This window comes from Pollachius pollachius, assembly GCF_949987615.1.
Source record: "Pollachius pollachius genome assembly, chromosome: 15".
NCBI lineage: Eukaryota > Metazoa > Chordata > Actinopteri > Gadiformes > Gadidae > Pollachius > Pollachius pollachius.
In genome coordinates, this window is record NC_136948.1 from 14,258,290 (window position 1) to 14,280,969 (window position 22,680).

The window sequence follows — 22,680 nt, forward strand, 5'->3', positions numbered from 1 at the left end:
TATACTGAATTAACTCAATCAAATCCCCAGATGTGCCCTCTTCTCACCCCAGTTAGCTGGTAACAATCATCTGGTGGCAGTATAGAGCTCTGGGACTCTCCGGCCGAGCACGGTTAACCGGAGTAATATTTTGTCAAACTTTCAGTGAGTGAGCCCAGAAAACAGTTTCAGACAGCCTTTTAACACTGTTTCACCGCCTCTACCACACAATGGAAGTGTCCTTACATCATGTGAGGGAAATGTAGAAAAAAAAGGAGTTGTTCTCGTATAGATGAGGGGATCACTTCTACCTTGTGATCGGTTTACCCCAGGCCAAAGTTTGACAACAAAGGGGAACTAGATAACACTAGTCAACAGATGAGTGGCTAGATTAACAACCTGAAGAGAACAGGTTGTTAATCTAAAGTTTAAATGATGAAAAGTAAAAAACATCATTGTGATTTTTCATCACAATTCAAAAGCACTCAAATCTAAACTGATGGCTAGCATCTCAGGGCAAGGATGCTTGATTGCATCATAAAGGTATGGAGCTCGGTTCATCATGTTCATAGCAACACCACCTATGTGTTTATTGGCCAGGACTATATTCTCCTCCTCAATGTACTCCTGGCTCCCTCCGATCCTCTCCTGGAGAAACGGTGAAGGCTTTTTGGGTCTTTGCTTTTGCTTGCAGAACATCCGTTTCCTCAAGGAGAATTGAACAGAATTGGCATGTGGCCCTCGAGGAAGTTTTGCTTCTCTTGAACTGTTTTTCAGGGGGAAAAGTCTCTTGAGGACAGTCTGAGACTTGGTTTGGATGGGTTTAATCTCCACCCCTGCAGACTGGCATGTTACAGGGCTGAGATCAGGTCCCTGAATCCTAGAGGCGCTGTAGACCTCCTGTGACTCAGTGGTAAGCTCCTCCACAAAGCTTGAGGGTAGTCTGTTGAGCAATGTGCCCATGCAACATTCGTCCTCATCGCTGTCTCTGTCATCAGACCCGCTGGTACACGTGAGGCAAACAATGAATTGCAACAAAAAGCCTCTCCACGCCGCGGGCCCTTGTCCACGCTGATATTGATGAGGTCGCACACCGGTGAAGTTGCCTTCATCTTTAGAGGTTGATCGGTTTCCTGCAAGACACGACTCAATCGAGGGCTCTTCCAGGACTTCTGCGTAGACTTCAGTGGGATTGTGAGGCTTCATGGAGTCACCAATAAGCCAGTCCTGTTGTTTTGTATTTTACGTCCTGGTTTATTTCTTCTTTCCCTATCATTGGCTTTGTCCTGGCTTCCAGGGTCATTTGGCGGTTCTGAAGCTTCCCGGTTGCGTCTGAGCCCCTTTATAAGCACACCACATCCAGCTGTATCCGCTGTAACTGAACCGCTCATTTAGGATTATCCCCGCCCCTCAATAGATCAATGAACTGGAAAAAATTTGATTAGCAAAAGATTATATTTTCCTATGATCAAATATAGAAATTGAGCGCTCCTAATGGTTGCTGATCAACTGTCAAAATGTCCCAAGGAATTGGTAAAATATGTATTAGAATCATACAGTTATGGCAATGCTTATCCATTAGCATTGTAAATATTAGAAAAAGGAAAAGGAAAGAAAAACAACACATAATATGCAAAAAAAGCAGTCCTTACAATGGACACAAAGGGGCTCATTTAACATTTGTTTTCATAATATGCAAGTTATGCATTATGAATAAATACAATATGCATATTTAAAAGGAAATGGATGAAAGATTCTTACCTGTCGTTATCTTCCTTCTGCTTGTCTGGTACTTGCCTCTGAATGATTAACGGAGCACTGTGGTCAGGGGCTGAAGACAGCGGCATCATTGCACATGGGATGCCATGGTAACAGAATGATTGACATGTTATGTAGTTAAGTCGTTTTGGTCATTGATTAGAAATGAATGTTGTCATTGTCTGCAGAAAACAAAACGAGAATATAGCATTTCTTCTCATTTTAGGCTTTAATTCATTATTTATTTATTTTATTATTTGAAGTAACAAAATGAGTCGAAGAAGGACAAAGAGAGTGCAGTATAATGACCACAGCACAAAATGAAAGGCTCCCCGCCATTGCCACTTCAGCGTAATCAAATATTTGACGGTTTTTATGATTGGAAGTAAACATGAAATGGGCTTTTGAAACTGAGCCATTTGGGTGAAGCAAAAGCCATTTAAAAAGATAAAAAAGGAATGTAAACAGGACAATACCAACTTTCTACCCGCAGCTTTGTCAAGGTGACAGCCAGTTCTGCCTGATTAAGTGGTTTCATTAAGCCTACCCTGCATGACTTTGCAGTGGAACTAAATCATTCATTTCGGATGCCATATTAAGAGAGGCTGAACTTGACTTGAGAAAAACATCACAGCACTTTCACTTGCGACCCATCACATATTATTAGGGCTCAGCAGTGGAGACAAATCCGTAACGAGGGAGACGAGAGAGAGAAAAAGAAAATCATAAACAGATCCTAATAACCGTCACACTGAAATGTCATGACGTCCATCTTCACCGGCAGCAATTCAAACCACGGGGGTCATACACTGCGCTTTCAACCAGTAGACCAGTCGCAGGGGTCCGCCTCAGAAGAGCCCGTTCACCTGCTCGGTCTCAGGGTCCAGATCTATGTCGTAGAAGCATGGCCTGGTAGGCAAGCCAGGGATCGTGGGCATCTAGGGTTAAAGGACAGGTAATGAAAGAAACAATGTTTGTTATTGCCAACTGCCCATCCTTAACAAACCTTCAAGTAATTGGCACCCTAATAACAAACCGTTTAAAATACATTATTTTGTAAAGACTGTTGGGAAAGCCGAAGGCCGAAGAAGACAGAAAAGGGGGTGTGGGCCGTTCGTACCGTTCCGACCAATGGGAAGAGGAAGCCGGCGCCAACACTAGCCTTGATGTCCCGCACTGGAACCACAAAGCCCGTGGGCACGCCCTTCTTGTCCGCATCGTGAGACAGGGAGAGGTGGGTCTTTGCCATGCAGATTGGCAGGTTGCCAAAGCCCTGAAAAAAACAAAGTAGGCGAGTTCAGTCAGGTGAGGTGAAGGCAGGGCGTTTAACAACATCTGGTAAATACTAGGGATCAGCACACAAGCGGTGTTGCGATCCTCAGTTAGGCCTCCCAGCGTGCTCGTCGACCGGGTCGAGGGGAGGACTTACCTGCTTGGTGTAGAGCTCCACCTTGCGTTGGGCCTCAGGCAGGAGCTCGATGTCGTCCGCGCCGTAGATCTTCTGGGCAATGATTCGGATCTTGTCGGCGATGGGGAGCTGACAGAGACGAGGAATGAAGGAAATGTTTATCCAAGACCGAAGGTAGACCGAGAGGTGCAGTTGTATATTTATTTTTTTGCATTATTTCCACTGCTGCTTTGCTGTAACAAAAGGTATTTCCCCTCCGGGGGATTAATAGGTTTACCTACCTATCAATGCATTTAGCCATTCCCATTCCCGTTTATGTACTGTGCTCCCCCCTCAGGCGCATCAGGGCCATACCTCGACATCGTAGAGGAACTTGAAGTCACTGGGAGACTCCGAGGCTTTCTGGACGGCCTGCCCAAGGGCCACGGCACCGGCCCCGCCCTCCGCCCAGTGGGAGCAGCGGACGGCGTCGAAGGCGCCCGCCGCCTTGGCCACGCTGCAGATCAGCTCCAGCTCCGCCTGGGTGTCCGTCCTGCAGGAGGGGGTCAGAGCAGAGGCTCATGTGTTCCAGTCGGTGGTTCTCTTTGCCTCGATAGGAGAGCGTTGGCCACCGGTGGGTGCTTACTTGAAAGCGTTGACGGCGACCACCACGGGAACCCCAAAGAGTCTGGCGTTCTCAATCTGTTTCTTCATGTTACCACAGCCCGTCTCCAGCAGCTCCAGGTTCTACACACACACACACACACCAATAACAGAATGACATGCTCCACTCACGTGTGAAAACATAACAAAGTCCTTCAAAGTGAGTGAACGTGGTAATCGTCAACATGTGATCATTCTATTTTATTTGGTCCCCTCTGAGACTACACACTCACACACACACACCCCTTTAAGGCTACTTGTTACAAGGGCATCATTTACCTCTTCCACGTATTCCTTGGGCAAAGGCATGCCAGCAGTGACCTGGGTAGATAGAAGGGAAATTTGTTCAATTCAAAATAAATGTTACAATGACACAGATTACCAGACAATAGCACAAAGTAAGCCAATATGTATTTGATTAATATTAAGGTTGTGTGATTGGTAGACAATAGTTTCAATTACTTTCTCATGACTGATTTGGAGAAACCAGATTCACGCTGGTGTAGGTAATGCATGCATAGTAATGCATGTATAGATGAACAGTAACTAGGGATCTTGACCAATACTTTTTAAGACAAATGAATCACAGGTTAAGCATTTGATATAGGCTTTTCACCTGCAAGTGGTAGCTGGGATATAATCGAAGGACATTTCCGTGGTTGCAATACTTTGCTGCAAATGATTGCATCAATGAATGCATCATACAATTATATCCAGCTATTTGTGTTCCACACCCTCATTCTCCCTCCACTACATTCTCCTGTAAGATGCACTTGTGGCAGGAGCTAAAATGGAATATGAATCAGTTTTTTTCCCTTAGGGACCTCTGCAACCAGCAGGGAATGTAATTACATTCCCACCAGGGCACTCAGAGGGAGATTAGGAGACAATGAGCAGAACACTGTTAACTTGAACATTCTTTTGAACAAAGGCTTGTCATGTACGCAATTTCCCATGCCGTTTCAGTGACATTATTATGCCTACAGTAAATAGGCATTGCAATGTCATGTATATCTTACATTTTCATCTGTCATCTGTTTTCTAAATAAAGAAACTAAGGAAGAATTACATGAGGCCCATAACTTCTGTCTAATAGTATTGCAAAAACAGCTTTGACACAAAATTAACATAAATACAAATTCTTGTCTCGAAAGTCTGACAGCGGCACCCCCGACCCCTCGCCGAGTACTACAGCGCACCGAACGACGCGCGGCTCCGTGCCGGCGCGCCACGGAGGGACCCCCCCGGGGGGGACTGACCTTAGGACCCCCGCCGTGCATCTTCAGCGCCCGGACGGTGGCGACCAGCACCACCACGTGGGGCCGCAGGCCCGAGTAGCGGCACTTGATGTTGAAGAACTTCTCCATGCCGATGTCGGCGCCGAACCCGGCCTCGGTCACTGCGGAGCGGGGCATGGTGCACGGGTCAGGGAGCGTCGTGAGCTCCAGGTCAGGAGCGGGTTCGTGTATACGACATGCAAAGCACAGCGGACCTCCTGTAGGTTGGCGGGCTGCGGTGGGGGGGGTTCTAGCGCTGCTCTATGGATCCACGGTTAGGCCCCTAGGCCATTCAGACCCCAAGGGATTTTGAATTGCATTACTCCACTGACGCACTGTGCCAGAACCTTTGGCGTGCCTTTCTGTTTCAGCTGCCAACTAGCAGTGCCTGATGTTACTTATGATGGTTTGGCTCCAGGCCTTGATGAGCTGCCACAGAGAGCAAGTGCTGCGGTCGTGAAAACACACTGGCGTGGTGAACGTGAACACGTGTTAAAAATATTCACATAAAAATGGGGGGTGACGTTCATGGAGAGACTAGATTGGCTGTTGATGAAACTAAAATAAGATTGTTACTCTTGCCGGCTGCAAAGAGAAGAACCAACGAACCACTCGGCTGCATGTGTAGAGCGAACACTAGGGGGCTCCGTTGAGTGTCGACAGTGGAGAGTGAAATGATAGTCAATGAGGATTTCACATAAAATCAATGTTAGACAAGGTCATCCCTTTTGGATTGTGCCATCATGCTCATATTCGGCCAGTGGATAAGAACACCCCTTTTTTACGGCATTATATACCAAAAAACTTGAACCATTTAGGAGTAAAAGACAATTTTGTCACATTTTCACCATTTACTCCTGCATATATAGTGTACATATTATACATATCATATAGATAGATACATCATAGTCATATTATACCCATAATGTACATCATAATGCATTATGAACCAGTTTCGTTCACTTATTTAGAACTTCTGTTCAAATCATCTGATAACTTGTATGCCGAGAAAGCATGTATCTTACATGCTTAATACGTGGGTTTATTCAAATTCTATTGAAAGTCTATTTAAATAAAGCTGAAATGATCAGGAGGATTACCCCGGCTGCCAGAGGGAGCTGATGCGAAGGGAGGCCCATCGCATCCATCCATTGTGCATGTGTAAATAATATGAAAGTAACAGTGGATGGCCAATACACAGCGGAAATAAACTAGATCTTAATGAACATAGCATTTAGCTTTAGAACAATTATATGCCAAGAGTCAAACCCCTTTGTTCTTCTAGAGGCATGGTACGTTTTTGAACCAAGGGCCCCCTTTAAGAAGCACAGCGGGCTTGGTACGGGTTGGGGTACAATGGGTGCCACAATGCAACCGAACTCCTATTTTAGTGAACCAAGTTAGATATCCTGTCATGTAGGCATCACTTGAATGAATGCAGCAGATGCATAAGACTACACGATGCATTGTGGGAGCTTGACTCACCTACGAATCCCTCCGGCCCAACCAGCTTCAGCGCTATCTTGTCAGCCAGGATGGAGGAGTTGCCATGGGCGATGTTGGCAAAGGGGCCGGCATGGACGAAGACAGGAGTCCCCTGTGAAGGGAGAGGACTCTGTGACACGAGCGACTGAACCCCTGACCCCGGGCAAAGTTAACCATGAGGGCAACTGGCAAGGCCAACACAACCAACCCCACTCCACTCCACTGGGTCACCCGGGGTTCATGGCTGTCTTTGGACCCACCTGCTGCAGAGTGTTTGTAATTGAACATACGACCGTGTCCTAGACACGTCTATGAACGTCTCCAGACGGGCTGGTTCGTGTTGGTTCTGTGTAGTGGCGGGGGAAGAACCCACCTCCAGTGTCTGCATTAGGTTGGGCTTGATGGCATCTCTCATGAGAACGGCCAGGGCACCGCTCACGCCCTGCGGAGGAGAGGAGAACGTGGAACGCGTCTCAAACCTGCTGCTGAAACCGCTTTAAAATGAATACTACCGGTATAAAATCATCAAGCAACACAATCATTTTTGATAATTATTGATAACGGAAGCTGAACCAATAGGAGAGCGGTTGAAACCCGTAGAATTGTATTGTTTGTATATATGTGTATAATATAGATCTCTATCCCTCAACAATCATTACAGTATCGACTTGCTACTTGCTATATTTCCCTGAGCTCACAGATCAGCAGCGGTAAATACAACCTCCACCTGCGTTGCTATGGTGACAGTGGATGAGGCTGTGGGTACTTAATAGACCTTAGGAGAGAGAGGGCGGGGGGCTAATTGGAACTGACCAGGTCCTCGGTGGTGATTGGCTGCCCGCTTTTGCTGGTGGCCACCACCATGTTGGCCAGGCGTTGGCGCATGTCCGCCAGACTGCTGGTCAGGGCTAGCACCGCCATGATCTCACTGGCCACGGTGATGTCAAACTGGGCCTGGTGGAGGGGATGATAAGGAACCAAACAGTCATGCACTGTGACATAGAGAATCTTTACAGCCGTGATGAATGGTCGGAAAGTGAGTGACGGGGGGAAATGTCAGATGTCGATGAACATTTGACATAGACATTTAATTCATAACGGGAATTAGGTTTCCTTAAGATAAACATTTTGGGAGAACACCAGATTTTTCCTTAGAATTTTTTTATTTTCTAGTCCTTGCTGTGTACTGGGCAGTGTTGTTAATAGGGGGGGCAATGTTTATAGTTATAGTTAAACACAATCACTAGTATTATAATTGACCATTCATCGATTATAGAGGAAAATGGCTTCAGGAAATGTTGAGAGTGACTCGCAGACAAGACATGAGCTCTGCCTCTCGCTACCTCTCTGGTGAATCCCTTCTCAGTGGGTGACTGGCCAATCGTGATCTTCCTCAGGAACCGGTCGTTGGTGTCCAGAACTGCAAGAACAACACAGGACACACGCAGATTCACAAGGTGATGCACAAAAGGCGCGGTAGGCATTATAAATCCATGACGTGGAGGAACAGCGGCCCCAACGTTCACACCTCTCTGCCAGGTCACAGCCTCCGGGTTCATGTCCAGGCGGGCGAAGCGAGTGACCTCCTCATCCGTCAGGGTGTTGGGGTCCGTCTTCTCGATCCCCAGTTTCTACGACCATACAAAGATATTCATAAAATGCTTTCTTCTCTTTGACTGTGTAAAGAACATGGACGCCATTGCTTTGTTTGTTTTGTGATTTTTCGTGTTTGAGATTTGCCCTTCAGTCATGCCCTGTTTACCTTTAATCTGTTGATCTGGATGGGGGAGAACTGTCTCTGGCCTCCGCTGATTGGAACCAAGCGGTTGTACAGAGCCTGAGGTCAAACACACACACAGAGACAGAGACAAAGACAGGGACAGAGACAGAGACAGAGAGAGAGAGAGAGAACAGGATGACATGTTAACACAAGAACAGGTTTCCAGCACGCCAACGAGAGAGAGGACTTCGGGATGGCTCACTCACCTTGTCCGTCTGCGTGTTCTCGTGGAAGATGCGGGCGTCGATGGCTGCGGCCACCAGGTTGTTGGCGGCGGTGATGGCGTGGATGTCCCCGGTGAGATGGAGGTTGAACTGCGGGCATCGGTGCAACCATTGAAATGCAATACATGTATTACACAAGTGTTGCTGACATTTCTGAATAATGCAGACTACCAGAGCCCTTAGGAAAGATGCCTCCGCTAAACCAGTGTGTGCATGTACAGACTTATGCCCTTCATACTTCTATTCAGTGGGATTATAAAAATAGAGAAAAGGTAATTGGGTGGTGAGTTGGGTTGCAGAGAGTAGGTAGAGGGAGGGCCAGGAGCCGTTTAGACTAGAGCTAGCTCGAAGTCTGAAATTAACCTCAAACCGAACATGTTGTACCTTTAACAAAAAGTGGTTCATTGTGACTTGAATACACCACCAGTGCAAGTTTGGTACAAAAGCAGGGGTGGGAAAGCAAGGCATTACCTCCTCCATGGGAATGACCTGGGAGTAGCCCCCACCTGCGGCGCCACCTAGCAACAGAGACCAACGGCGCCCGGTCAACACAGATCCATCACACTCATCAACCTTCTACAGCCCGTTCGACTACTCCGCTGAAAGGCTGCGCAGGCCACCGTATCGCGCGTGCTGACCTTTAATGCCGAAGGTGGGCCCCTGGGACGGCTGGCGGACGCAGGCGAAGACGTTGAGCTTCAGGTGGGCGCCGAGGGCCTGGACCAGGCCGATGGTGGTGGTGCTCTTTCCCTCCCCCAGGGGGGTGGGGGTGATGCTGGAGGGAGGACAAGTAAGAATAGTTCAAAGAAAAAATACATTATCAGCATCAGAGAGGGCTTCAACCATATCTAAACACGGATAAGAAATAATACATAACTAGTGAAAGAAACGATTTGTCACGTCAGGTTTATGTCGCTTGATTCATAATACAAGCGCTAGTAGAAGGTAAACATAGATGTGATCTCAAGCTCCGTCAACATGAGAAGATAAACAAGACAAACACACACCTTGGAAGAGAGGACCTGAGTTCAAACGTCAGCGGGGAGAACACCTTCTAGACAAGGCACCGTGAACAAGAGGAGCCAGACAGACAGACGAGACGCTGAGAGCGGTTGCGTTACCCAGTGACCACCACGTATTTCCCGTCGGGCTGCGCCTGCAGGCGCTTCATGATGCTCAGCTGGACCTTGGCCTTGGTCTTGCCGTAGAGCTCCACCTCGTCCGAGAGCAGGCCCACCTCCCGGGCCATGCAGTCGATGGGCTTCGGCACGCACGATCGGGAAATCACAATGTCGCTGTCGTAGGGCAAGTGCATAGACATAATGTTATTTATGGGTTGGTTAAGAGAGTCGAAGAATACCTTTTCTGGGGAAGATTAACTCAAGTTTCGATGGATGACTTTCGGGGGCAAATATTTAGGATGCCAGAGCAGGGTTCATGAGAAGGTAGGAGAACCACCAGACACCCACCTGGGAACGGGCTTCTGGAGGTTGAGCTCGGTGTAGGAGATGTTCCACTTGCCGGGTTGATGGCTGTCCAGGAAACGCTTGGCACCCAGCACGGTATTCTACACACACCAAATTTTCTTAACGTCATTAAATTGCCTTTATCCCCAGGCAAATGCAATGGATTAGGAACAAATATGCACGTATTGCGTTGAACAAGGAAAAGGTGAAAATAATCTAAACAATAATTTTTTGTATAATATATGTATTTAGTTTGTTATAATCAATCGTATTACTGTTGTAAACAAGGCTTGCTAATATTGCCCATTAGACTGTACCCCTTGGTTCTTAAATGAACAAAATAATGAAAAGTAAATTTGCATGGAGCATTCCATTGATACTTATTACTCGATGACGATGGAAAACATCCATGTTATAATCTCATACAACATGAATTATGTTTTTTTTCCCCCATAGTATTTGGTGCAAGTTCTGTCTGGCACCGAAAAGATGCAGAAAAGAGGGTGGAAGGATCTTAATTCAAAAGTTTTAATAATTATTCCACCATAAAGAGAACCAGTAAGACTACAGCCTGAAGCATTGTAAACAAAGTCTTACCGCCATGAGCATAGCCACCGTCATCGGCCCGACGCCCCCAGGCACTGGGGTGATGAAGCCTGCCTGTTCTTTGGCTGCTGTGCAGTCGACGTCCCCCACCACTCGCTTTCCACTAGGCTTGCTCTCATCTGGCAGAGGGACAGAAGCATCGACAAATGGACTTGCTTTGGGATCAAAAGGACCTTGTTTGCCAACTGGATGTGATGATATTTTTCGAAAGAAGTATCATGCAATTTTCTATAACAAACTACTGAGTGTACTGTCTAAGGGTTACCAACCTGGAACATGATTGATGCCGCAGTCAATGACCACAGCACCCTTCTTTATCCAATCTCCCTTCACCATCTCTGCTTTTCCAATGCCCACCACCAGGATGTCTGCATTGCTGACCTGCACACAGAAAGGACAAAGATCCATAGAAAAAATACATTGTGACGACTCTGTAAACAATTTGAATGATTCAAGAAAGGAACACGATCCGTGCCCACATTTTATTACAGACAGAGATCATCATCTGAACGATCGCATGGAAGACCTAAATTGGCGAGACCAATGTCCGTGGCCAATGCGCTAATGAGTGCCGTCCATTTTACCTCCTCTGACAGATTGGCTGTCCTTGAGTGACAGGTGGTGACCGTGGCGTGGCTCCACAGCAGCAGGTCGCGCATGGGCGCTCCCACGATCTTGCTACGGCCAACAACAACGGCCTTCTTGCCTGCGATGGATATGCCTGCACACAAGCCATTGGATCAGGACTCAAACATTTGTTTCCTCCAAACTGTCATAAGGCAGCAAGATCCGACAGCTACCGGTCTGTTTGATGAGCTCCATGCAGCCGTTTGGGGTGCAGGGCAGGAAGCAGTCACCCAGGTCTCCTCGAGCAAGCTTCCCGGCGTTGATACTCGTCAGCCTGAGAAGAACACAAAAACACACAGAATAACTTCGCAATTCTCTGTGTTCGTGAGGAATTATTGAGACCATTTGAAAAAAGATTCTTCCAAACAGCGGCGGTGGGTCAACAGAGGGCGCCAGGGCGTCGCCCCTCTGTGAAATATTCACTTGAATATATCTGCCAACTATGAATCAACTATTATAAATACGAAATAAATCAACCAAAATACAAAGCGTTTATCCTCGTTAAATTGTTTAATAGACCGTACTTGCCACTGCCAGCAACCATTTAAATGCGTCTGAACCTCAATGATTTGGGCTAGGCTAGTTATTGGTCATTCGAAATAAAGCCCTCCTCCAAGTCAGGGGCGCCGGCCACGTTGAAGTCAATGTAAGCTCGCAAACTTTTTGCTGTCTATCAAGCAGAGACAGCTTTTTATTGGCGCAATAAATTTGACCTTGGGTCGCACCAGTGTGTGCCCCAATGCCAATGGTATCGCTTTTCTTTTTTGTCATCACCACATGATTGGACAATTCAGCGAATCAATCAAATAGGCTAGCTCCCTCAGCATCATTCGCGCAACACAAATACATGTAGAGAAGGGATAGATCGCTAACTGGAAGAGAGTTGTAAGTACTTTCCACCCTTTTCATTGGAGGAATTGGACACCCCAAGGTGTGTTATACGTAAAAGGAGCGAGTAAGTTACATATTAATTTAGACTTTCGGCCTGTAGCCTATAAACAAAATGAAGCAACTGTCCCATATTTCTAACTGCATTTGAAATAGACATTGAGACTCAAAAAAATGGACGCTATAGGAAAGTGATCATGATTCGTCTCAATATCAGAATAACAACAATGGGTCAAATAGCCATGGCTGGTGGAATGGCCATAAAGTAGGTCTGTATATGCAGTGTAAGCTTGTCCAGGCCCTGCAAGTCAGGATGTAGGCTATGAATCTGAATGAATAGTAGGTAATAGGTAATAGGTAGTGGCCATCCCCAAAATGCACCAGAATACAGGAAATCAAATCTACCAATTCAAATTTTTCTGGGGGGGACCCCAAGACCCCCCGTCTATTACTGCGCCCCACCAACATTTTCGATCACCAGCTGCCACTGCTTCCAAAGGAAGACATTTTCGGTTCTCGAGACGTCTGCTGTTGACGTCAGCTGCTGCTGACGCTTACCCGTCTACGTCCTTCTCCGGGGCCACGGCGTTGGTCACCTTCTCGGTGTCCATCTTGTTGACTGAGTCAAGAGGCAGCTGGACGATGAGGCCATGGATGGAGGAGTTCTCGTTCACCTCTCGGATACGCTCGAGAACCTACACGCGCCGTGTGACAGTTATGTACCTCACGCAGAGGAAGACGGGGCTCCATGTGAAAACAGTATGTTGGCATCGGCTTCCAATGGTCCGCTTATTGGTGCTTACCTCATTCTCTGTCGCTGTCTTGGGGAGTCTCATGTGTGTGGCGTTTATCCCAATCTAGCCATAGAGGAGACAATAGAAAAAGGTTTTAAAAAATGTCTTTACATGACATAAAATTATATTATCAAATAAATTATTCAATATCTATTATTCTAATTATTTTATTAAACCATTTTTTTATAATAATTATTTTTAAAAAAAGGGTTTTTTTTTATATGTTGATCCGATCTGATGAGGTCCATGTGTTAAGAACATACCTCGGCTGCTGCCTTGATCTTCATGCTGATGTAGAGATTTGAATCGTCTCTGTCGCCCACCTGTGAAGTCAACCAACACAGATGTTTCTGGACACAGCTTAATGTCAGCCACACAAGGTGGACACATCCAGGATGCATTCAGGGACATCCAACTGTGCTGCCTTGCAAGAAGAAAAGACTGACTTGGGATTGAGGACACAAACAGCGCCAGCATCTGAAGTGGAGGTACATCAGTGTATCAGTAATGATACACTGATGACCTTGGTTTCTCCTCCTTTGACTGACCTGTAAGACGACCAGACCGGGGCTGAAGTTGGGGTCCTGAGCCTTCATCTCTTCCACTTCTTTCTTGAGGCGCGCCCGCACCTGCCTGAAAATATCAACAGAAAACAATCGTGTTATTAATTTAAGTTCCCACAACACACAGATCGAGACCCGGAATAGAACTAGAATCTGCACCAGATAGTCTTGCAGCAGAGGTCTGAAGAAATGACACCACCTTTGAAGAATGCGGGTTCCTGCGGTAAAACACACACCAGCGCCAAGTTCAGGGGCCTATTTTGTCTTAGGTCTCTTTTAGCAAGGGGTCCAGACTTCAGAGCAGTTCCAGTAGAAGTGGCAATGCAATGGCCCACCACATTTGTACAGCCCAACATAGATCGAGTTATGCTGGCTGCATAGCGCAGCCAGGATAACGAAGGCTGCGTCATGCGTATCAGTCGCATAACGCAGCCTGATATTCTGACAGCCAGCAAACCACAGCAAGTTTAATTTTCAGCAATACCATTCCATTGGCCTTGATAGGTTAAGTTAACAACAATGAGATTATGTAACTACAATGTTGAGCTGCTGACGGTACAAACCTGCAACCGGCATAAATCAGTTCTAGAGCTGCAAGCTGCTTGAACTATTTACAGTCCTATTACTGCCCTTTTGATCTTGATTAATCAAATAAAAGATAGCATGTTATCTCATGAGATAACAGAGGATGGATAGTGTATAACTTAATGTTAAGAGTCTACAAGGTAAAACCAATTGCTATGTAAACATGTACAAATTAATAAAATAATAAAATGATAGTGATCAAAGAACAGAGCTGTCACTCAACCAGACAGATAAGGAAATGTTCCGTTTACCCTAATGCAACACAATTAAATAGTATTGAACTATAATTTTGAATTGGTCCGACAATGGCTAAATGGGTATAAACACATATGGTTGTCCACAGACCATGTTCTTTATTGTGCTTATTCAAACTGGATGTGATCCAATATGTTGTAGGAGTTCACTTACAAATCAGGCCTCACGTGGCTCCAAATTAAAGCAGAATACCTCACATGATGCCAATAATTGCATGGGCATGACACAAATAAGTGGCAGCAGTGAGAGTTGGGCCTATATCTTCAAGCCTAGGGCCCCACGTTAGTTGTTGTCCTAGTATTTCCCCCGGAAATAATCAGAAATACATTTTACTTTTAGACAGACATTTGTAATGACAGATTAGTGACCAATTGAATGGCAAAATGAACTGATTTGCCTTTAAAAAATATATATATAAATAATATATATAGAAGACTAAACACTACACATCACATGTCTATTTTCAGAAATAAGTTATCCATCTCTAAACACAGTGTCAATAATTACAGATTTGATTTGTAACAATGTTCAACAGCACCTTGCCCATAAAGCATGCTTCCTTATCACTGAAACAGGTAAGTATTGTAGATCACCCCCAATACTTGAGCAATGCATCAAACTCCAACTGAGCATGAACCTACATGACCTAAATGTCGACTGAATGGACCACAGATTTATCAATAATTTATAATTTTATCAACTAACCAGAAGGCCAACTGTAAATGAGGGTTGGATGGAATACATGTCTTGTGACAAACATACGTCTCAAACCAATATTGACAATAAACACGAGATGGTCAATTTATTTCTGTTCCAAAGACATCACATACATGTTTACACTACAACAAGCCATTTAAGCATTGTATAAATGCATTGAGAGTGAGGGTTCACTGCATGGAGTTTGACACTTTTTGCAAAATCTTACATAACAGCAATCGATCCAGCAACTATTTAACGGCAAAGTCTACTTCTGTCAATACGCTTAACATAAAAAGGCACATCCGGAAGGTTTCAGTCCCTCGGGGGCCTTGTGGTGTAATTATTACACGCTAAATAGAAGATAGTATAAAAATGTATTTTATATACATTTTTTATGTCGTTTCTGGATAATCATTGGAAATGGTTATGTGGAAACCACATAAAACAGTCAGTGTGGTAAGGCACACTGGTTCAAGGCTTGCCATTGGTCTTCCAATATATGATCGAATCCTGACATAGGTTATAACAATTTAGTTTGAAAATATATTTCGATTTTTACAAATAATGCCATTTGTAGTTTAGTTTTGATTTATCCTATATCAATGTGAAATATTACGATCATAACTATTCTACTAATCTGTTGCCTTTTTCATAATCCTACAATTTTAAATGACTAAGCCTAGAGTTTATGTTCAGGATTTGAAGATTGGTCTAAAAACTATTGAAGAACAGAAAAAAACGGTAATTTTAATTCAATAACAAAGTAATCTAAATAAGGTACACAATGTTGCACATGAACACCTGATGCACGTGGTCAAGACGTGCATAATATTATCCCATGCATTAAACTTCACTCTATTACCATAATAGAAAAAGTCCCTGTAGGCTATTAAACAGTCACAATCTTAAACTAATCTAGCCATTACACAAAATAAGGCAATACAAAACTTTTAAGCTAGCCGGCTAGTTAGCTGGTACACATTATCAACGCGTGGGTTTCCAATGGACCTTATGGTCAAACTGGCATGATAAACTTACGCGGAAACCTCTTTGCCGCTGATGATTTGGGCTGGCATGGTTCGGCTGGACAGTAGTAGATGGACAGATGTAGTGGACGCGCTACCCTTTCTCCCGAGCAGATTGTGTTCAGTGAAAAGTCTGTAGTTCAAAATACCGAGTTTCACAAGCTAGAGAACGCCTCTTTCTACGCCGACGCTGCGCAACAAAGTTTCCGTAATCACTTTTAGAGAATAGACGTTACTAGCTCGTCCATTCTCACGTAGGAGTGGATAGAGGTGGTCGGATTGGCTCTCTATTACAGTGAAGCTAACCATTAATCAAACGCTTCACTTAACTCTTGTCTGGACGTCCAGCTCTCCCCACCTCTCTTCCTGCCGAAGAAATTGTATATATTTTTCAATGTTTACTAATATTTGTTAATATTCTATTTTAGAAAGTATATTCAGATATGATTATTTTATTAATATTATTATTATTATTACTACTATTATAACAATTATTATAACTTACTACTAGTATTATGATTGTAAAGTGGAGTAATAATCCACAGGGTGAGGTGGCCCCCCACCTCGACAGCAGGGGGCGCCATTGCACCTACAAGGACTTTGCAACGCAATGTTTATGGGCGTAACTTGACGTTTACTCGAGTATGTTTTGAATCTTGCAAAGGTGCCAGCGTATGATCCTGAAAATACGCGAACACACTAGGTAGTATCAGTAGTCGCTTAGGCTATAAGCCTGTATTGAGACATGAAGAAGCATAGAGAACGATGGAGAGTAAATTCTGTGTTTTAAACGACCCCGAAGACCTGCAAACGTTAATTACAAACACTGAAAATAGGCTACAATTTGAAAGGTACGTTCGGCTAACGTTACAGATGCTAGCTAGCTTCACAGATGTTTTGGTCTAAGGCCTGGCACTCTATCCAATTTATTAACGCATTGTTTAGTTTCCAGTCTAAACGGGTTTACATATGACAATATAATGCATTGCATATCCTGCAAATATGTGGTTGGTAAGAGGCTCGTTGTCCCAAATAAAGCGATTCAAGGGAGTGACAGACTCGGTCCATAACTCCACCTTGAATTGTGTTCTCATCAGTCTCTTTTGAACAGTTATCTATTGTTTGACTGCATCATCATTTTCTCAGGTCTAAGACGTTGTTTGAGGAGATTCGGGCGTCCATCAATAATAACGATGAAGAGGACCGCTCCTTCTGGAGGCCAGTGCTTCCTTGGGGTGGCGTCTACACCATCCGGGCAGGACGGAAGGCTATATCCTGTACCCCACTGTATGTCAAGATATACTTAAAGAACACCTGCACCATCGACGGATTCCTCATGATACTTTATGTCATTCTGCGGGACAATCAGGGATTCCCCAGGGAGCTAGGTGTCTTCCTGGGCAAGCAGTTTGTGGAGCATTTTCTCACACTGATGGACTCGTGTGACTACACCACGGTTAAGATGTTGTGGATCTGGTATAGGATGTCTAAGAAACAGTATCGATCTGCAGTTTGCCAGGCAGCTCTGGAGATTGACTTGTTTGGCAATGAGCATGATAACTTTACCGAAAACCTTGAAAACCTGATGTCCACAATGCAGGAGAGCCTATGCACGAGCTGGAGCTGTCGGACCCGCTTCCAGGAACTCCTCAAGAGGACGGTCATCATCAAGTAGGAGCACATTTCCTTCAGTGCAGAAACGTCTAGATTTTATAAAATGTTGCCATATTAATAAAAAAAAAAAAGAGGTTAAGGTTGCTTTGTTGGGTTGATTGCAGTATCTTCCCATTTAGTGCTTCTTACGATTTCAGTTGTTTTTGTGGTTCTGTCCCCCAGCCCTCCTCATGAACTGCCTCCCAGGGATCCCATTCAGTCCGCCGTCGATGAGTTCTTCTGCCCCAAGATCCTCCTCTGCACCGAACTCGGGTGAGCCCCTCATCCACTCATCATGCTGTACGTTGTCATAGCTACTTAACACACAAGTGTTCCCCATGTCCCCCGACCAGGTGTGACGGGCTGCGAGAGTTCTCTCACCGGGTCTTCTGCCACGGGGCGCCGCCCTTCGTCATCCTGAACATGCAGCAGTGGAAGGCGGAGGAGCTCTCCTACGTTCCCTACCACTTGGCTCTTTCCCAGCACAGGTACCTTCTTGCTTTTCTACAGCCTGTCTGCATTGCCGTGAGCACTGGGGAATAGAAACGGACGGAAGGAGCAGTAGGTGTGGTTAAGGCTGCTCAGTCCAGTACCCCAGCAGAAGGTCCTCATCGACGGGAGGTGTTCTCATCACACATTGCCCGTTATATTTTCTTCTACCTGCACCGCCCCCACTGAGACAACTAGGTGGGACGAATTTTATATTTAACTTGGACCGCCCAGGAGTTACACAATAAATACTGATATGATTGTGTTCGGTTTCCAAAGGGGGACGGGCTACTGCTACTGCTACATGTGCTGAATCACACTAAGCCCACTGTGCATTTCTGCAGGTACTCACTGGAGGGCGCCACACTCTTCAACAAGGAGGAGCACCACTACTCAGCCGCCTTCCAGATCGACGGCTACTGGATGCACTATGACGGGCTGAGGAGCGACAACCTCATCCTGTTGCACAAGCCCCCCGAGCTGCTGCTGCTCTCCTCTCTCGTCTACACCCGGGCGTCTGAGAAGTGAAGCCCCCCTCCCCACCATCACCAACATTCTGTCTGAATGGGGACCACAAGCTCACAAGACGGGCAAGGCAGAGATGTGACAGAATATGATTCATTTCTACCACCCATGCTTCTTTTTATTCCATGTATAGAGTTTCTGGTTGCTTCCCCCCCCCCCTCTAGTTTTGAGGAAACTGTTACAAGTCTTATGAGCTGTTCTTCAACCTGAAGACTATAGGAGGCTCACTGCTTGGCATCCAAGAATATAATGGACTATAATAGTTCTCGCTGTTATGCACAAATGGGGCGAGGGGGTATTTGCATGTCATATTCACGTCAGGCTCACAATATAAATATCCATACACCTCACATTGCCATTTCTATACAAACACGTGTGTTTGAATGCCTATGGAGAATGCAATTTATATTTAACAGTGTTGTAGCGAGAGCTGCAAATGGTGAAAATGCATTGAGGACCCGGTAAAAATATTGAACCTTTATGCATATCGGCCTCTGCCTCAATTAAAAGGGTGCTCTTTCTTTACACTAGGCTTTGTGTAAATAGACTGTTTGCTTCCTTTGCCATTTGTCACTTCGTGGTCATTTGATATCTAAGATGCCAAAAATGCAGACGTTATTGTGAAAAAAAATTAAATGCTTTAGTTTCAATTACATATTTGGACTCGTTTTGCAGAAGATATGGTAAATATATCAATGCTGTCCAAATCATGATTATTTCATACTCCGTATTAACACATACTAGTCTAATTGTAGAACTTGAATTTGTATTTAGATTAACAAAGCCCACTCCGTATTGTCTGTTTCAAATGATTTTTCCGTCTTAAAGGCATTAAATGACCACTTTCTATGCAGCCAATGTAAATCTATTGAAATTATGTTTAATTAAAAATATGATTTTTACATGATACATGAACACAACACACAAAATAAGACAATGATAAGGAGTACCTTTATAAGGCAGGCATTTATTTTAACTGGGTACAACTGCACCAACAAACAAACTAAAATGTATGGAAAATGTCTTTAAGTAAAATATGTTAACATGTGGTGAACCAAAGAGCTACAGTCTATATCTAAGGTCATCTTGTGCATCCAGTAAGAGTCCACAGGATATAAAAGATTCAAGATTATCACCTTACTTCAGACACACATAATGGAAATGCAGTAGAAGCAGAGTGGTAATTTGGCTAAACATTGACATCAGCTTCAAAGGATTCCGTCTGTAGATTCTAAACTGTAGCTTGGCAGGTTCCAGAACTGATGTTGTTGGTCCTCCCGAAGCTGCATTTTTAGTTATAACAAGCACTTTGGTGAAAGTGGTGGCAAAACGACACATAGGGTTAGGCCATCAATAAAATAAAATTAGCATTTACTTGAAAATCATTTTTTTCGTATTTTCTTTGCAGATTTCACGTTTGCAGATTTTAATCAGGCTTCCTCTAACGATTCAAGAATATGTATGAACCACTTACGCAAAATTCCTGAAATACACACGCCCACACAGTACGACAAAACATACACTTAATAAACAATGAGAAACGCACATAATTATGCCTGCATAATTTGTGCTCCTGCTAATAGACTTTGATTTTAAGTGACGAGCGTTACATAAAAAACAAAAACAAATCAGTGAGTATTGTTACAGAACATATGCAATAATAAAAAAAATCATTCCATCGCTGTTTTTCTAAAATAAAATCCAGGTTTGCAGTCTAATGTTTGTCATTAATGTCTGCTTGAAGAAGTAATGTCTCATAAGTTATCACCACAAGGCAAATTTGTGGGACAGGCCAGTTTGGGAAGGAAAAACAAAACATCTAGTAAAACCGTAAAATGTTGCCTGCAGGGGCTACTAGAGAAGCCCACATCATTGCCTAGTGTTCAATGGTTAAGTCAAATATTTATGTGTGGCTTATAGCACAGGCTACAGTGCAACTTATGTGAAGCCAACAACGAATCAACTGTTGAGCAATCCCTTTGAACCTGCATGCACACAACCTAAAAATGATGCCACACAAAGAGCACATTTCGATGGCTTGTCAGACAAGCATTTCTCACTACTCAACATACATGCCACGCGCTATTCCGTTACAGCAATATGAGAAACCTTGGCTTGTTAAAAATGACTAAAGGAACAGAAAAACAAAAGGTATTGATCCACAGAGAAATAAGTCTTATTGCATCATCTAAATGCCATCAGTCTAAATAAAACATATGTACAAATTAAAATATGTATCAAATAGTTTGGTAAGTGCAATGCAAGTCTCCACTTCTGTGCAAACATCAGTGTATACAATGCAGCTCAAACTTGACGCCGACATGAACAGACACTTAAATGGATGCGCCACGTTACGTTTTTTTTTTCCTTTTCTTTTGCTCCCTCTCAATGCTTTGCCCGGCCCTGCCCATGAAGGAAGCAATGCCTTCCCTCAGCCGGGACGCAGGAAAACATTTCCTTCAAATTGCCCCAGGATGGGTCATACAGGAACAACATGGCCTAATTGACTGCTTTCTAATCATCCTCCTTCATGACCGCATAAGAGGACACAAGACATATGCATTCAGGGAACTAAGCGCCAACAGGCTATTGTTTGAGCATTACTGGTGAGGAAAGTAATGTCACGACATGGGAGGAAAACACAAAAAACAGGCATGTTTTGGCACTTCTTGCAGAATAAGGATTAGCTCACTTAATCCGAGGTTGCCGTGGAACCTCTAACACAAGGCTCAGGTTTTAAGAAACGAAAATAAGTGGCAGACTAGGTATTACATCATCCCTGTAAATTAAAAGAAAGATTAAGCATTTCATGTGCTGCGAGGAGAGGGGTGGTGGGGGTGAGATCAACTGCCTTCTCTGAGGCCCCTTAACGAGCGAACCCAGATGACTATTTGAAGATCATACCAATGTCCAATTATACCAACCTTACGCAATATGTGGACAGGAATGTATAGGTTTTTAAGCCAAAAGCATTGCTTTAATTGGGACGGGGATTTTGTTTTATTGCATGGGCAGGTCAGGAGGTGTAAGATTCAGGGGCATTTCAAAGCAGACTAACATTACAGCTGAATAGAAGGTAAACTAAAAACGGTCAAGAAAAAAACCAAAATAATTTATATTAATAATTTATGTTAGGCAACAAACAGAAAGGGCTCCTGAATCCTACATATAGCACCAGTTAGTATTGGTTATTAATCCAGGGGTGAGGAGGATAGGATCCAGGTTGCTTTTCCAGAGAAATAACACACCAACGCACAGAGGTGTAACAGGCATTTCTCATTGGCTCCCAGGGTTAGGCAGAAACAGACATGGGGGGGGGGGGGGGGGGGTATGTTGAAAGCACAGCCACCTGTGTGTTGGCCTGTGCCTGTGAGGGTGGGTCATTTCTCCATTGACCACTGAATCAGTACAGAAACCATTTTGACTATTTACAGGAGAGAAAAAAGGCAGCCCTTCTTAAAGTAATTAAAGATTTACATTAATTTTTTAATGAAGCCACACACACACACACACACACACACACACACACACACACACACACACACACACACACACACACACACACACACACACACACACACACACACACACACACAAAATAAAAAAAGTTACAGATTTCTTGTTTCTTGTTTCCCGTGTTAAAGGGCTCAGCTGCAGAGTACAGCAGCGGCCGTCTCTTCATCGCCTTGGTGACAACTACCCGTCCTCATTCATTTCCTCCCGAATAGAGGAGCACCTCTTCATATTGTGCCGCCATCTTGGTGCTCCTCTGCATCAGCTAGCTAGCGAGCGAGCTAGCTAGCCCTGGAGCATGTACCCACCCTGCAGGCTCCCTCCTCTGGGGAATCACGTCGGCGAGGTGCCTCGTACGGGCCCTGGAGGCTGAGCGCGGGGGAGGGGGGGGGGGGGGGGGGGGGGGGGGGGGGGGGGGGGGGGGGGGGGGGGGGGGGGG

At 44.7% G+C, this 22,680-nt stretch overlaps 2 protein-coding genes across 2 annotated transcripts; one reads left to right on the top strand and one right to left on the bottom strand.

Annotated features, from left to right (window-relative positions):
- Positions 1 to 1,991: 1,991 nt before the first annotated feature.
- mthfd1b (methylenetetrahydrofolate dehydrogenase (NADP+ dependent) 1b) lies at positions 1,992 to 16,205 on the bottom strand. The gene is made up of 27 exons (XM_079752720.1): positions 16,075 to 16,205; positions 13,483 to 13,567; positions 13,198 to 13,257; positions 12,944 to 12,997; positions 12,699 to 12,835; positions 11,426 to 11,526; positions 11,210 to 11,346; positions 10,895 to 11,006; positions 10,617 to 10,744; positions 10,023 to 10,120; positions 9,675 to 9,848; positions 9,192 to 9,328; positions 9,025 to 9,071; positions 8,536 to 8,643; positions 8,312 to 8,386; positions 8,078 to 8,180; positions 7,893 to 7,969; positions 7,363 to 7,503; positions 6,923 to 6,991; positions 6,550 to 6,661; positions 5,047 to 5,186; positions 4,067 to 4,108; positions 3,771 to 3,871; positions 3,500 to 3,677; positions 3,167 to 3,274; positions 2,858 to 3,010; positions 1,992 to 2,675 (listed from the first exon to the last, which is right to left on the bottom strand). The coding sequence occupies exons 1-27, from the start codon at positions 16,110 to 16,112 to the stop codon at positions 2,586 to 2,588; spliced, it is 2,805 nt and encodes a 934-aa protein (XP_079608846.1). The 5' UTR covers positions 16,113 to 16,205; the 3' UTR covers positions 1,992 to 2,585.
- A 518-nt stretch (positions 16,206 to 16,723) lies between these two features.
- Positions 16,724 to 22,611, top strand: dorip1 (dopamine receptor interacting protein 1). Its single transcript, XM_079752726.1, has 5 exons — positions 16,724 to 16,912; positions 17,208 to 17,732; positions 17,898 to 17,987; positions 18,068 to 18,202; positions 18,548 to 22,611. Exons 1-5 carry the CDS (start codon positions 16,827 to 16,829, stop codon positions 18,729 to 18,731), a joined length of 1,020 nt encoding a protein of 339 aa, XP_079608852.1. The 5' UTR covers positions 16,724 to 16,826; the 3' UTR covers positions 18,732 to 22,611.
- Positions 22,612 to 22,680: the final 69 nt, after the last annotated feature.